The sequence below is a fragment of the Tenrec ecaudatus genome, chromosome 2 (genome assembly GCF_050624435.1).
Source record: "Tenrec ecaudatus isolate mTenEca1 chromosome 2, mTenEca1.hap1, whole genome shotgun sequence".
Taxonomy (NCBI): domain Eukaryota; kingdom Metazoa; phylum Chordata; class Mammalia; order Afrosoricida; family Tenrecidae; genus Tenrec; species Tenrec ecaudatus.
This window is the reverse complement of record NC_134531.1, coordinates 50,872,187-50,886,786: the sequence shown is the minus strand read 5'-3', so window position 1 is coordinate 50,886,786 and position 14,600 is coordinate 50,872,187. Positions and strand designations below refer to the sequence as shown.

Here is a 14,600-nt window from a genome sequence, read left to right as displayed (position 1 = left end):
ACTTAAGCCCCTTGCATCAGGTCCTCTTTTTTTTCCCCTCCTCCCTCCCCATTCCCCCCTCCCTCATATGCCCTTGGTAATTTATACATCGTTGTTTTGTCATATCTTGCCCTATCCGGAGTCTCCCTTCCCCCCTTCTCTGCTGTCCCTCCCCCAGGGAAGAGGTCACATGTGGATCCTTGTAATCAGTTCCCCCTTTCCAACCCACTCACCCTCCACTCTCCCAGCATCGTCCCTCACACCCTTGGTCCTGAAGGTATCATCCACCCTGGATTGGAAACAGTTTTCAAACTCAATTTTCAAACTCTTTTCAGATGCTGACAGCACCTCCCTTTTTTTTTCTTTCAGTTGTGATTCCAGATAGGATCCAAAGAGGAGTTCTACTGACCTCGTCTCTGGGTTTTATGGAGACTTGCTTTAACCTTCTGTGTTAGTCTCTTAAAGTACCGCAGCAACCTTAAAAGGGCAGCACCTCCCTTTTTGTCCCTTCAACTTTTCTGCATTGCCAAATCTCTGTCCTTTCATGCCCCTCTTCATTCACAGTGACAACAATAAGTCACACAGAGGGAGGTCAAGTGAGTAAGGTACATGGGGCAAGAGAGGCATGCTATCTTTGCCAAAAACTGGCGCACTGAAATGGCTGTGTGAGCAGGTGCATTGTTGTGGGGGCAAAACCAGTCTCCCACCTGCCACAAATCAGGCCTTTTCTGGTGCACACTGTGATGCTATCTTTTCAGAACCTCTAAATCAGTGGTTCTCAACCTTTCTAATGCCGCGACTCTTTAATACAGTTCCACATGTGGTGATGACCCCAACCATAAACTCATTTTCATTGTTACTTCATAACTGTAATTTTAATTATAATTCACGAAGTGTCATTTTACCTCCAATACTGATGCTTTCAACACAGTAGCTGCTTTTAACAGAGTAGCTGCTCTATACACAGTAGCTGCTCTCTACATAATAGCTGCTCTCTATACAAGTGTGACTGGTCCACAAAAGTACATTATAGCGCCTACCCTGTTACATTCACCTGTATGTGTATGGGGTGTATGTGATAGGTTGGCGTGATGATGTCATCATGCTGGGTACTTGTATGGGGGTGTATCTACATGTGGGCAGACCCTTCTGGAGACGGATAGAGGAGCGGTGTATCAATTCTTAAGACCATCGGTAATATGTGCTTTCTGATGGTCTTAGGCGACCCCTGTGAAAGGGTCATTCAACCCCCAAAGGGGTTGCGACCCACAGGTTGAGAATCACTGCTTTAAATAGAAAGCTTGGTTAATAGTCTGACCTGGTGGAATGAACTCCAAATGCACTAAAGTCCTTTCGGGAAGTTGACAGAAGTCCAGACCATGGTTTGTCCTCAGTCAACATTTCACCTTTTTTTGAAATGAGAAAACTGCTTTTGAGATTTTTCCATAGCGCTCTCCTTGTAAGTGTGTTCAACATCACAACAGTTTCTGCGGCATTTTTCCTGAGCAGGAAACAAAATGTCACAGCCACACACTGTTTTCTTAAACCAGACATCACAAAAAACGAGGTCTGAGTGAATCTGCTTTTACAGAAAAATTCACCGTGACTGGAGAGAACCTTCCCAAGAGAGCCTACTGGGTGTATGTGGTAGTTACATACTCTGGTGTCATTTTGAGGATTAAGAGTGTAGGGGTAGAGTCTAGCCAGGATATAGACAATGAGACCTCTGTGTGGGCATGGCTTTCTCCTGAGGATCCTGGGAAATCCTGATTTTCCTCCTTGGAGGCAGGAGAGACTCTATCGACTCACTCCCTTGGAGACGCTCTAATGACAAGACACATGGCTCTATGCTGATAGACCCCATGCCCTGGGAACTGGAGGAGCCACGTGGAGACCCCTGCTAGCACTTAGATGCTTCTACCGCCACGGGATCCACAAGACTTTGCACCCACGGGCCTGTGATTATCCTGCATTTGGCGTTATTGCATGTGTTTTGTGAGTCTGAAGAAGACTTTATAGGTTGGTATCAGACATAGGGGCTAATATCACACTAATGGACTTGATCTGAACTGGGCTGGGATGTTTTCTCAGTGTTTAACTGCTCTTGTGTATAAAACTCTTTCTTATAAACATGAGTGCGTCTATGAATTTGTTTCTCAAGATCTCAAGACTTACCCAGTGCACGCTTGATGCTCGCGTAGTGGGAAAAATGTGTACCAAATCTCTACACAACAGAACTTCCCCACCTTTTTTAGGAGGATGGGTTAACCCCTCCTACATCAGTGATAGAAAAAACTTGATTCTTCAAACAAAATCAATCTTTTTAAACACTTTATTTTGAATTAGGTGAAGATTTGCAGACCACATCATTAGTTTTACATTCTGCAGTTCATACATGTTAAAACAACTTTTTTAGTTCATACATATTTTGTTTCAATTCATCCATCGAAATAAAATCCATATGAAGCAGAAGAACTAGACACCAGCTGACCCCTCTTCAACTACAACCAACCACATCTAAAGGTCAAGGTGGCCTGTACAGCACATTAGGAAAGAAGAAGAGCAGCAAATGGACCCAAGAACATTACTTGAGATCTTATCTTGCATGATGTGGGGCAAGATTTCTCTTGATCCACGGCTGATATTTTTTGGTTAGTAGAATGTAGACTCCAGGCTTCTTAGCTTGACCACATTTATGGCCTCCAGAGACTATGGCACTGAAGACACCTTTACAGACCAGTGGGCCACCCGAGTCACCCTGGAAAGAAGAAAAAGGCAGATGCTTGTTCAAATGCTATTGAGCTCTTTCTATGCACCTGTTGATAATTAAAACAATCATTCTCTGGGTACTTGGTTTGAGTGTGTATGTGTGTTCTGTAGAGTGCCCAGTATAGGCTTTGGGTCAGTATGGGCCCTATGTCTTTGCTCAATAACTGGAGAGTCTATATCTATCTATCTATCTATCTATCTATCTATCTATCTATCTATCTATCTATCTATCTATCAATCATCTCTGTCCATGACTCTATGTCCATGTCTATGTCTCTGTTCTACCGTGTTTAGACCTATGTGCTCATATGTAGATATAGTAACCCACCACAATTAACCTCAATGTAACCATATTGTATTAATTAGCCTGAGTATAGCCATTTTATACTTACCTAAGTACGGCCAACTTTAAAATCCTGTAATTCCCTTTGTAACTGCTGTTTCCTGTAATTGCTGAGCTTTTGCCATTTATTTTAGAAATTGTTGATAATAACCCTGCTTCAGGTTCCCCTTTTACCCATACATTGGGTTGCTGCCTGGACCCTATGCCTTTGTGTTCAGGTTTCCCTTTTTCTCCTTACTTTTTCCTGACTATAAAACCTTCCCATTTTAATCATGCAGGGTCTTGGGAGAATTAGGCTCTAGTCACCCCATGACCGCCAGCTAATAAAGGCTTACTAACTTTAGTTAAAGTTGTGTGTGGGTTAATCGGTCTCATCCAGGCACAACACAGATACTCCTGGGGTCATCAGTGACCATGAACTTTGTTAGTTGAAAAATGAATGGAGTCAAGTTTAAAATGACCCATTATGATGAATGCACCTTTAAAATTTTAAATTTCATTTTTGTGTTCACAGACCTCAAATCAAGTGGCCGTTGAGCCTGGCAGAAAAGACACACACACACACACACACACACACACACATACACACACACACCTTTATGGCAGGGATTATATATTTTCTCTACTGTGATTGCTTTTTAAATTTTTTTTTTTTTTGCCATTTGAGTATTATGAGACCTCCCCAGTTGCTCCTTATGGATAAGTTATGCTATCTTCTAGTCATCTCTAGAGAACTGAGGGGTTGGTAGATTTTCTCAGGAGGGTAACACTTCGCATAGGCAGGCTGTGAATACTCAGATATAGTCTACTATATTCAGATATAGTCTACTAGTCTCATTAACAAACATTTAATGAGTGCCCATTTGGTACTGGGTGGATTCTTAGGACTCATCTATATTGGGGAATGAGGAGCAATAGATGCTGCTGTGGAGGAAGGGAGAATCAAGTTGTGTGAAGCCTTGACTGTATTGTGAGCTGCCTGTTTCAAGGGTGCCAAAGACTCTGAATATAGCGGTTCCCTCCCCAAACCAGATCTATAGCTATAGAGTCGATTTGGACACTAGTAACCGTACAGAACAGACTCAAAGAGCTCTACGGGATTCTCAGGGCTGTAAATCTTTACAGAAGCAGACTGCCACACCCTCCCTCACCCCCACCCCAGCCCATGGGGCAGCTGGTGGGTTTGAGCTGCTGGCCTTTCGGTTAGCAGCTGCACTCTCAGCCATTGTGCCACCAGGGCTCTTGGTCCCAGACTCTTACCCAGCAGGAATCCTTTTGGCCTTGGGCGTCTCCTGCACACACCATGTTTCTGGTTATAATAGGTTTGTGGTTGTAATAGCTTTGACTGTTGCAGAGTTTCCGACTTATGATCGTAACAGCAACCTTCCGCAGAGTATCTGAGGGGCGAACCGAATTTGGGTTGGTGGTTCCCCAGCCGGCAACTTGGCATTTAGTTCCAGGTCTAATATAATTTTTGAATGTTAGGTGGAGCGGCTGGATATTCTTGTTGAGTTTCACGGCCCTGTGAAGCTGACAGATGGACAAAAAGAATAATTGATCATTTGTCCTCACTAGGATTTTGCTGTTACCCTGAATGCTGTATGTGTGGTCTCTCTGTCCCAGGAGGGCAGCCTTTGTCTCAAATCTACTTTGGTGGTAGCCTGCAGCTGCCTTTGTGCTTGCTGCTTTGCGTAACAGGCTCTCTATTCCTTAGAGCTTAGTGGTGGTTAGGGGAAAAGCTTGTGCCGAGCAGGAATTCTGCCCAGTCTCAAGCACCGTGGCCTTTGCCCCGCATTGGATAGTTTCTATGGAATAGCATCCATAGTTCATGACTTTGAGAGCTGGGCTATTTCCTGCTGGATAGGACCCTTGAGTATGGTCTAGACTAAGTTTGGACTAGACTAAATATGGTCTAGACTAAGTTGTAACTCACTGCTGAGCCCTTGAATTCACTTGGTTGGCTCTGATGTATAAATTACTATTATATTTTCCACTTGATAATGGGAAAAACATCTGTGAGAAAGACTTTCAATGTGTAGACTGAGATGTTCTTCTCCCATGTAGGAGAGGATCAAAATGGCTTACCCTCGTACCAACACAGCCTTGAGGCATACGTGATGAATTTATGTTCTTTTGCAAGCAGTCGGTGGACCCAGAATAAGCCACAATTCCCTCAAACAATGGAGGATGCTAGTGAAATCATTGTGTGTGCATGGTCTCCCTAACTGAGGACTATTGAACAAGAACATTGTAGAAGTGGAATGAGCGTGACGCTGCATACCTGAATCAGCATGATGTCGTTTGATATCAGATCTGTTTTAAATCTTGAGAAAGGTACAAGTTTTTTGACCTCAAATATTTGTTTGGAGGCCTCATTCTTTGAGAGAGAGTGGGCTCCTAAAACCACCTTGAGAGACTGACTGTTGGCAAACCTACAAAAGCAAAGAGATCAGCTGAAGTCAGCCTCGAGGAGAGAGACACCAAAGTGGAAGATGCAGCATAGGCTGTGCTGTGCTCTGCTCAACATGCATGACCAGACATGAGGCCTACTCCCCAGGGCGGGCCTGCACCTTCCAGGATGTTCTTGCACAGTGATGGGAAGGCCCAGAGAAAACATTCTTTTACATGAAATATCTGCGTTTCCAGGCTGCATAGTTCAGAAATCAGGACTCTGAGAACATGGAGTATCAGAATAAAGTTAAAGCTTGAATAGCCTAAACCAAATCCAAACCAAATAAAGCCGTTGTTATCAAGCCATTTCTGCCTTACTGTGACTTAACGTCAATCGGAGTAGAACTGTGTTCCACAGAGTTTTGAATGGATGATTTTTCCAAAGTAGATCACCCAGACCTGGCTTCCAAGGTACCTTTGGGTGGGCTTGAACCTCCAACCTTTTGGTCAGCAGTTGCATGTGTTTGCACCATGCAGGGGCTCTGAACAGCTTACCAACAACCAAATCAAAGTCACTGTCATTGAGTCAACTTCAAGTCACAGCAGCTCTTTCTCCCTAGAGCTTTCAAAGCTGTAAGTCTCTATAGGAGTAGAAAGCCTTGTTTTTGTCCCTCAGAGCAGCTGGTGTGTTTAAACTATTGCCCTTGTGGTTACCAGCCCAAAGTGCAACCCAGTATGCTATCAGGGTTCCTCGCTGAACAGCTTAACTGGACTGAAAAGCTCTGTCTAGAGATGCAGAGGATGCTGCAGCTGAGCTAGCCTGAAGCAGATGGAAAACTTCTGGGGAAGCTTTCTAATGCAAGCATCCATAATGAGTTGACAGAGTTGTGATAAATTCTCCCTAAATTTCTTACTAACTAATCAGGTTATAAAAATTGGTTTAATTATCTAATGAATTTATAATATCAAAGGGAGTTGTTCAAAAAATATATAAACCAAGATGAGCAAATATAAAAATACCATTTTAGGCTTAGGTCTGGCAACCCAGTGTTCTCTGGTGACTTGTTAGGTGCCTGCCAGTCAGTTCGAATCATACTGACCCTCTGTACAATGACTCAAGACTCACTGTCCTCCTGCTCAATCCTCATAAGTGTTATGTTTGAGCCAACTGTTGCAGCCACTGTGTCACTCCATCCTGTCCAGGGCCATCTTCTTTTTTGCCACCCCTCAGTGTAGTGCAATAGCATCTACCTGCCCAGCATACATTTTAGATAACCAAGTAAACTATCTTAGAATAGCAGTAGCATTATTTGTCACATAGATTTTGTTTTTAGTGTTATTCTTTAGCTAATTTGTGTGTGTGTGTGTAATACTTGTGATCTATAACTGAAATATGGTAAATTTTTTCCTTAAATTGAACAAAGGGCATCTTTGCCAAGTGGTAAATTGAGAAAGTTCTACCCATTATCTCATTTCCATCCGTTATTTTTGCTAAGCCATATTTTACCTCTTCTAAATGGATTGGTTAGTAGACATCAGAATAAGAAATAGAAAAAAAAAGGAATAATTTATTTTGATTTAGGTAAACAACTAGTTGAACCATATGAAATTTCTGCTATTCAACCATTTAAATGAATAAAAATAGCAGTTTAGTGATTTAATCTATTAATTTTCCCTATGAATGTATTTACATATGAACCATAATCTCATAACTCCATAAGCTGGTTCTGATAATATTATAGAATTAAATATATGATCACAGCAAAGACCACAATGGATTCTAAATGATTTCACCACTTAGGCAAGTTGGAAAACCATTGTCATAAAAAGAATGAAAGATTTTAAGCTTTTGTGGTAGATAGCATCCCTAAAGCAAATATCAATAAAACATTTATTCAAACCACTCATGTATAGAACAAAATATTCAAAATATTAATAAATTATTTTCTTCCTGATAAACATAAGCTCCTTAGAGGTGGACCATTTTGTCTATCTTCTGACTGTTGTATCCTCAGGTTAGGGACTATCATCGTTCCTGATATAGAGTAATCAATAAATAGTTGTTGAATGAATGGATGATTCTCTTTCACTCTTTGCTTCTGTGTCACTGCCTCTGTGGAAGGCTGTTTACTGACAGAAAGCAAGGAAAAGAGAAGTTTTTTCAGAAGTGGGGTTTTCCTTATTGCCTTCAAGCTTTCTAAAACAAAGGGGACTGAGTCTTCACAAGGTGAAATGACAGTAGGCTTCCCCAGAAAGAGATTCCCAGGGAACTGTGGGACAATGGTCCAGTGATGGAGAGAACACAACATAGCACGATGTCTCAGGTCTCAGAGCCTGAGTCTTGAGTATTTCAGAGGCAGTAAGCCTCACACAGGGAGTGGTCATTGCAGAGTAAGGTCAAATTGTCAAGGTCACAGGTGACCTCACCAAGACTCCTGGACTGTAAGGTGAAATGGAAGCAGCAGAATTATCTCCAAATTCCCCAGCGGGAAGTAGAAATGGTGGAGAAGATCATGGAGCCACAGGAAGAAAGACCATCTCCAAGTTCACCTCCCTGGACCAAGGACTGAAAATTAGGAGTTTGACAGAGCTCCGAGTGGACACCTGCATGAATGGTTGACTTTAAGGAACAACCTTGCTCCACCCAATCTTACCCTCCGTCTTTGCAGACCTCAGCCTGGTGAAAGAATATCAGAACTTGTAGGAAGAAACAGGTAAAATCTTAATTGATCAAGAGTGTGTTTATAGCAAATTGTGATAAGTTATCTAAATATAAATAAGGTTATGTTTGTTAAATACTGGAGTTTGTGGGTTGAGGTTTTTATATGCAATTGTGAATTAAAAAAAAATGACCGAAAGTATGAGCCGAATGCTACTCTTGTTCATCGGATAGTTCTAGATCTCGGCTTGGGACAATAGAGGCGAAAGGACCATTTCATGACTCACATCGGCTGAAATGCTCTGTATTCTTTTGGGTTTGGGGGAATGAGCACTTGTTGGCAGTGGAGCTGGTAAAGCTGTGACTTTCTGGAAATATTCTTTTTTGGGTTTAAAACAAAATAATTCATTTTAGCAATTTCAACTCTATTTGTTGAAAAGTTTGACTATTGCAAAATCGGGCTGGGGATGGAATTTCTCCTAGGGCGTGAATTGGAATCCCTAGGATTGATTTAAATCAAAATGGAGTCTTGCTGTGGTTAGGTGCTGCTGAGTCAGTTCTGATGGACAAGATTAGGCTGATATGAAATCTCCACGGCCTCACACTCTAGCAGAATAAGTTGGATCCACGTCAGATCATCCACCAGTGGAAGGCTATGGACTATGAATGGGAAGGCGGACACGGAACACAGATTTTGATGGAGGGTGTGGCTGAGCAAATGATTGGTTTTCCTTCATATTTGACCAATTTCCTTGACTGGTTATGGACTTTGAAATGTTTTGGTTAGTTTTTTCCCCTCACTGGAACACACTAATCCAAAAACAACCAAAGCAGATGTTGAATGTTTTCTGAAATTTCCATTTCTGGAATCTCTTTATCTGGAATCTGTATGACAATAGTGCAAAAGTCAGCTTTTCTACCGTCAGGGTACCTGGAATTACCAGAGTTCTAGGATCCCATCTCCTAAACTAACTCAGGTCTGAAATTGCATGCAGCAGGAGAAATAACATCAGGGTCTGACACCTGTGCAGTGCAGTGTTGCTCTATGTGTGATCAAGAGACCACCTGCCTTGGAACCACCTAGAGGTGTTTGCTTAAAATATAGTCTCCTTAGTCCTCTCCTGGGTTTATTTGGAACAGAATTGCATACAGAGCAGAACAATGGGTATAATGCTTGTTTGTTTATGTTAGGTGCTCTTGAGTGGGTTCTGACTCATAGTGACCCTATGCACGACAGAATGAAACACTGTCAAGTTCTTCACCATCCTCACAATTGGTCCTATGTTTGAGCCCGTTGTTGCAGTCACTGTGCCAATCGATCTGGTTGAAGGTCTTCCTGTCTTTTGATGCCTTTCCACTCCATCAAGCATGGTCTTCTTCTACGGAGACTGCTCCCTCCTGACAATATGTCCAAGGTACATGAGGTGAAGTGTTGCCATTGTTGCCCCTAAGGTGCACTCCGGCTGTACTTCTTTTAAGACAGATCTGTTTGTACTTCTTTTAAGACAGAGCTGCAGACTATGGTACTTTCAATATTCTTCACCACCACCAAAATTCAAATGCATCAATTCTTCTCCAGTCTTCTTTATTCAATGTCCGACTTTCATGTGCATATGAAACAGCTGAAAATACCATGGCTTGGTTCAGGTGCACCTTAATCTTCCTTTTCAACACCTTAACTCTTTAAGGTCTTGTACAGTAGTAGGACAGGGTAGCACTGCTCCTGTGCGTTTCTTTAACTCTTTTCTGGAGTAGAGGGTCTCACCATGCTCCTGTGGAGAGGCTGGTGGTTTCAAACTGCTGAGGTTGTAGTTAGCAGCCCAGTGCATAATCACTATGCTATCAGGGCTTTCTGTCTTGCATTCTTATCTGTATAGGGAAACTGGGATGGTTGGAATTCCAGATTGTAACAGAATTGCTAGTTACCTGGGGACGTGGAGGATGGGGAGAAGGGGGAATGAACATCAGTGTGTAAAAGAAAATAGAGAAGATTCCGAAGTTGATTGTGGAGATGATTGCACAGCCTTTCTTGAAATGATCAGACTATTGAATTATATGATATGTTAATCATAGCTCAATTAAAAAAAAAGAGCAAGAACATTAAAGTGAAAAACCAAACCAACATAGTCTCAAAACCCACAGGGGCAGATCTACTCTGCTCTGTAGGGTTGCTGCGAGTTAAAATTGACTCAATTGACAGTGAGTCAGTTAATTGGTTGCTCTGAGGGAGAAAGATGAGACAGTTTGCTTCTGTCAAGATTTATAGCCTTGGGAACACTATGCCACTGTTGTACTCCAGCATACAGGGTTACTGCACGGGCCAGAATGGACTTCATGGCAGGGATTAGCACACATTGGATTGTCAGATTAGTTCCTCTAATAATTTCCCAGAAAGATTAAATAATAACAATACCAAATAACAGTTTCCATGCTAAGCATTTTGACCCTCATCTCATTTAAACCTCATAACATCCCTGTGCAATAGGTCTTAGGATTATCTGCATTCTGTAGAAGAGGAAATTGAGGCTCAAGTGAATAAACATACTTGAAAAGACCTGACAGATTTGAAGAGGTGTTTCCAGGATACAAACCCCGGCACAACGAAAACTCAGTGGGACTCCAAGACCTATGCTTTGAACTCTTAGTCTCTGGGGGCCTTGTGTGACTGGAAAATGGAGAGAGCTTGTCTAGATCAGGCTGTGGACGCTTCTATCACATAACTTGTTAGACCGGTGGAAGAGAGAGGAAGTGCTAACGGAGGTAGGACTTGAGCGAAGACTAATTGAGGTAAGACTTGAGAGAAAGTTGGGACAGTAGTGAGGACACTAGCTGGTGGCTGTTTTGTTTCTGCTAAATAAAAATGTTGGAAGAAAAGAGTTTTTAAATATTTTACTGTTACATTAATTACTTTCTTCTTTTTAAAAAATGGAACCGATAAAATAAGGTTCTACAGGAAGCTTTTTGTGGTGTCAGTATATAACTGACAGGCAATTAACAAAGGGGTCAAGAGTAACCATGTGGATGGATGGATCATGCCAAGTTTAGCTCACTTTATCATTTTCTTGCAAGAGAGGCCTGGCAAGGAGTGGGAGTAGTAAAATATTCCCACAAGAGGTTAGGAATACATTTGTGGGAAGCCACCATTGAACAAGCTCATAAATATTTTGAATTTCATGGAGTTTTAATATTTTTCCACACACTTATCTCTCTATATTTGTACACCCAAGTGCCTTGTAGAGGAAATTTGATCCACACATATTAGATTTCTTTATATGCCAGCCATATAAAATGATATATATTTTTTAATTCTAAGACTTCTTGCCTGTCTTTTAAAAAATCACTTCTTTTCTACAATTTGAGAATGCATAGCTACTGAGTCAAGTTAACTTAACAAATTTTAAAAATTAAACTTAACCAAAAAATTGAACTGCAGGTTGCACATTATGGTTTGTGAAAGACTTCATTCACCATGCTTTAGGCTTAGCACCCTCCACTCCCAAAGTCCTCTGACTTATTTCTTTCTTTCCAGCCAGAATTTGTTGAGTATGCTTTTCAAGGTTATAGTCCAATTTAACAGATACTAGAACTGAATTTGAAGATGTGAATATATACAAGTATATTTAGTGAATATTCACTGATGGTCACCATCAGTCAGGCTAGCCCTAAGGTGACAGGTATTCTAGGGAGAAGGGTAGATGTGATGGAACAGATGGAACTCATTTAAATAACATCAGTATATTAAATTGGGAGTCAGTGACTTGCTATTTAAAAACAAAAGAGAAATTCTTGTCATTTATAGGCTTCCTATTTGTACTTCAATTTCACCATTAAGATGGGACAATCACACTAAAGGGATGTGAAGAAGCAAGTCAACCCAGTTTTTTACAGAAGTAGAAAGCCCCATCTTTCTCTTACAGAGAGGCTGGTGGTTTCAAACTGCTGACCTTGCTCTTAGCAGGCCAACTAGTAACCACTATCCATCACCAGAGATCCTAATGTGATTAAACCCACCAGGAGTTGGAAAACCCTTTAGCAAAGCAGCTTCTTACATATATGATAATAATGATAACAGCAAATCCCAACCAACCAGCTGCCACTGAATCACCTCATGACCACCCCATGGTGTTGGAGCAGAACTGTTCTCCAGAGAGTTGTCAAAGGCTATTTTATTTGTTGAGGATGTAGATCACCAGGCTTTTCTTCTGAAGCACCCCTGGGGAGAAGCAAATCTCCAGTTTACTTGTTAGCAGCTGAGTGGCTAACCATTTGTGCCACCGGGTACATCAGTAACAATAAGGACTGCAATTTATTTGTACATATTATGTGCCAAGCATACTAGAACATTTAAATGGACACCTTTGTATCCTCAGAGCCCCGTGAAGCTCTTGTAAAAGGGGGACGATGAGCAGCGCGTTGCAAATTCAGGCTGCCTGATTTTGTCACAAGCAGCACGGTGAGGAAAGCTGCCACTTCCATTGTTCCTGTCACTGTTGCCCTGGCATTATTCATAGGACTTCACTGAGGCTAGTGGGTTGTCTCAGAAAGTAACATATGGAAAGATATCCCAGTCCTCCGGGGCAAGGGACACCTTGCTGGGAAAAATCATCTATGAGAAAAGTGAAGGGTACTCACTGAGACTGGCAGTGGGCTGCTGTCAGCACCCACTGAGGATGGATCAGAACTCCTCCACACACATGGTCTCTACCATACTGGATGGAGGCCATAAAAGGCTGAGAATGAGGTGGCACTTCTCTACCTCCAATAATTTCCATGTTGAAACCTACAAGCAAATCAACAGATTTACCATGAGGGACCTAAACAGATTGTGTCATTGAATTCTTCTGATGGTCATTACTGTTTTATTTTCAAAGGCAATAGAAAAACCCAATAGTCACCCAATAGTTGTTACTAGAATTTTACTGATCAACAAATGCATAACACTTTAGAGCTCAAAAACATTGACACAGCTGGACAAAGGCATTTTCTATCTATAATTCTACACTATGCTCACTAGAAATTTGCTTAATGATTAAATTAATAGGCATAAGAGATACTCACCCTCTGGAGTCATAGAAGCACCAACTATTATGAAGAATAAGGAAAAAGAAGCAAATCTGGCCATTTTAATAATGAAGATTTAAGAAGCCCACATTAAGCACTCTGACCTATTAGCAAAGGAAGAAGGCTCTGAAGATAGGGTTTTGCTCTTGGTGAATGCTAACTTCTTTACCACAGCTGTTGTTTCACACCGTGGTTTAAGAGTGTGTTTGAGCCCTCTGAGGAGCTTCAAGCTGCCGTAGGCCACACCACCACAGCTTCATGTGAGATCATCCAATGCAGCACCATCCTCTTGGGCTCACAACCACCTGACCAACATCCCCAGAGAGGACCATCCAACTTTCCCTCAAAATAACAAAATACTGGTTGGCTAGGGAAAGAGTGAAACCACAGGAAGATAAATCAGTAGCCTGACCCCTAGTGCAGCTAGCTGCAGTTAGTTTGAAGAAGTATTCCTAGGAGTCTCCCAAAGAGAGAGCCCAGTGCTCTTTGATTCTTTGGAAAATGGTGTCAGGCTCCTCTAAAATGACACACAAACAGCAAGCAGTACCAATAACTTCAACAACAACAACACCAAAACAACAAGCTAGAACTAAGAGGCAATGTTTGAAGAAGTCCTGAACCTAACGACATGTATAGAAGTAGCAGATGTTGAACTGCCACAGGAAAAAATCTTCAGAATGCTGCTTGGAGTCATGCAGCATATGAGGGAAGCACTGCTTGGAGTCATACAAGATATGAGGGAAGCAATACAGAAAAAGGAGGAAACAGTAGAGGAGTTAAAGGCCACTCGTTAAAGGGACATACAAGACCTAAGGGAAAAGAAAACAAAAGCCAGTAGCAAATTCACAGACTTCACCAACAGACTTGAGGGGACATAGAATCACACCAGTGACCTGGAGGACAAACAGGCAGACTTCAACAAATGGAAAAGACAGTTAAAAAAGATAATCAGAGAAGCTGAGGAAAACCCGAGAGTCATGTATGATGCTATGAATAGGAACAACATTAGCATAATTGGATTGCCGGAACAAGTCACACAAAGAAGCCAATGGCAAAAATAGTGAGAGAATTTTCAGGAGAAAACTTTCCCAGCTTAATGAATGAAAACCATGCAAACGTTCAGGAGGTTGAAAGAACACCAGCTAGACTGAATCCCAAGAAGACACCAATGCATACACTAGCTAAACAATCCAACTTTGAGGAAAAGGAGAAAATCTTGAGAGCAGCTAGGGAAAAACAAACAGTCACATATAAAGGCACACCAAGAAGAATATGCTCAGACCCATCAGTGGACATTATGAAGAAGAGGAGAAAATGGAGTAACATTTTGCAAAAATTGAAGGAAAAAAATACAAACACAAGTACATTCTATCCAGTCGAATTTTCTATCAAGATAGA

At 41.6% G+C, this 14,600-nt stretch overlaps 1 protein-coding gene and 1 non-coding gene across 2 annotated transcripts; both read right to left on the bottom strand.

Moving 5' to 3' along the window:
• Positions 1 to 346: 346 nt before the first annotated feature.
• Positions 347 to 469, bottom strand: LOC142441652 (small nucleolar RNA SNORA26). The gene has a single exon (XR_012783012.1). It is a non-coding gene; the product is annotated as a small nucleolar RNA SNORA26 (small nucleolar RNA).
• Positions 470 to 2,575: 2,106 nt separating this feature from the next.
• Positions 2,576 to 13,263, bottom strand: GZMK (granzyme K). The gene is made up of 5 exons (XM_075542649.1): positions 13,200 to 13,263; positions 12,774 to 12,921; positions 5,373 to 5,523; positions 4,352 to 4,621; positions 2,576 to 2,737 (listed from the first exon to the last, which is right to left on the bottom strand). The coding sequence occupies exons 1-5, from the start codon at positions 13,261 to 13,263 to the stop codon at positions 2,576 to 2,578; spliced, it is 795 nt and encodes a 264-aa protein (XP_075398764.1).
• Positions 13,264 to 14,600: the final 1,337 nt, after the last annotated feature.

Bases quoted from the DNA above. Each gene is read 5' to 3' on its own strand.
- GZMK (XM_075542649.1), bottom strand. From the start codon at position 13,263: ATGGCCAGATTTGCTTCTTTTTCCTTATTCTTCATAATAGTTGGTGCT. The intron at 12,922-13,199 runs GTGAGTATCTCT...ATTTGCTTGTAG, and splicing joins TGCTTCTATGACTCCAGAGG to GTTTCAACATGGAAATTATT. The intron at 4,622-5,372 runs GTATGCAGCGTC...TCCATCTGTCAG, and splicing joins ACGACATCATGCTGATTCAG to CTTCACAGGGCCGTGAAACT.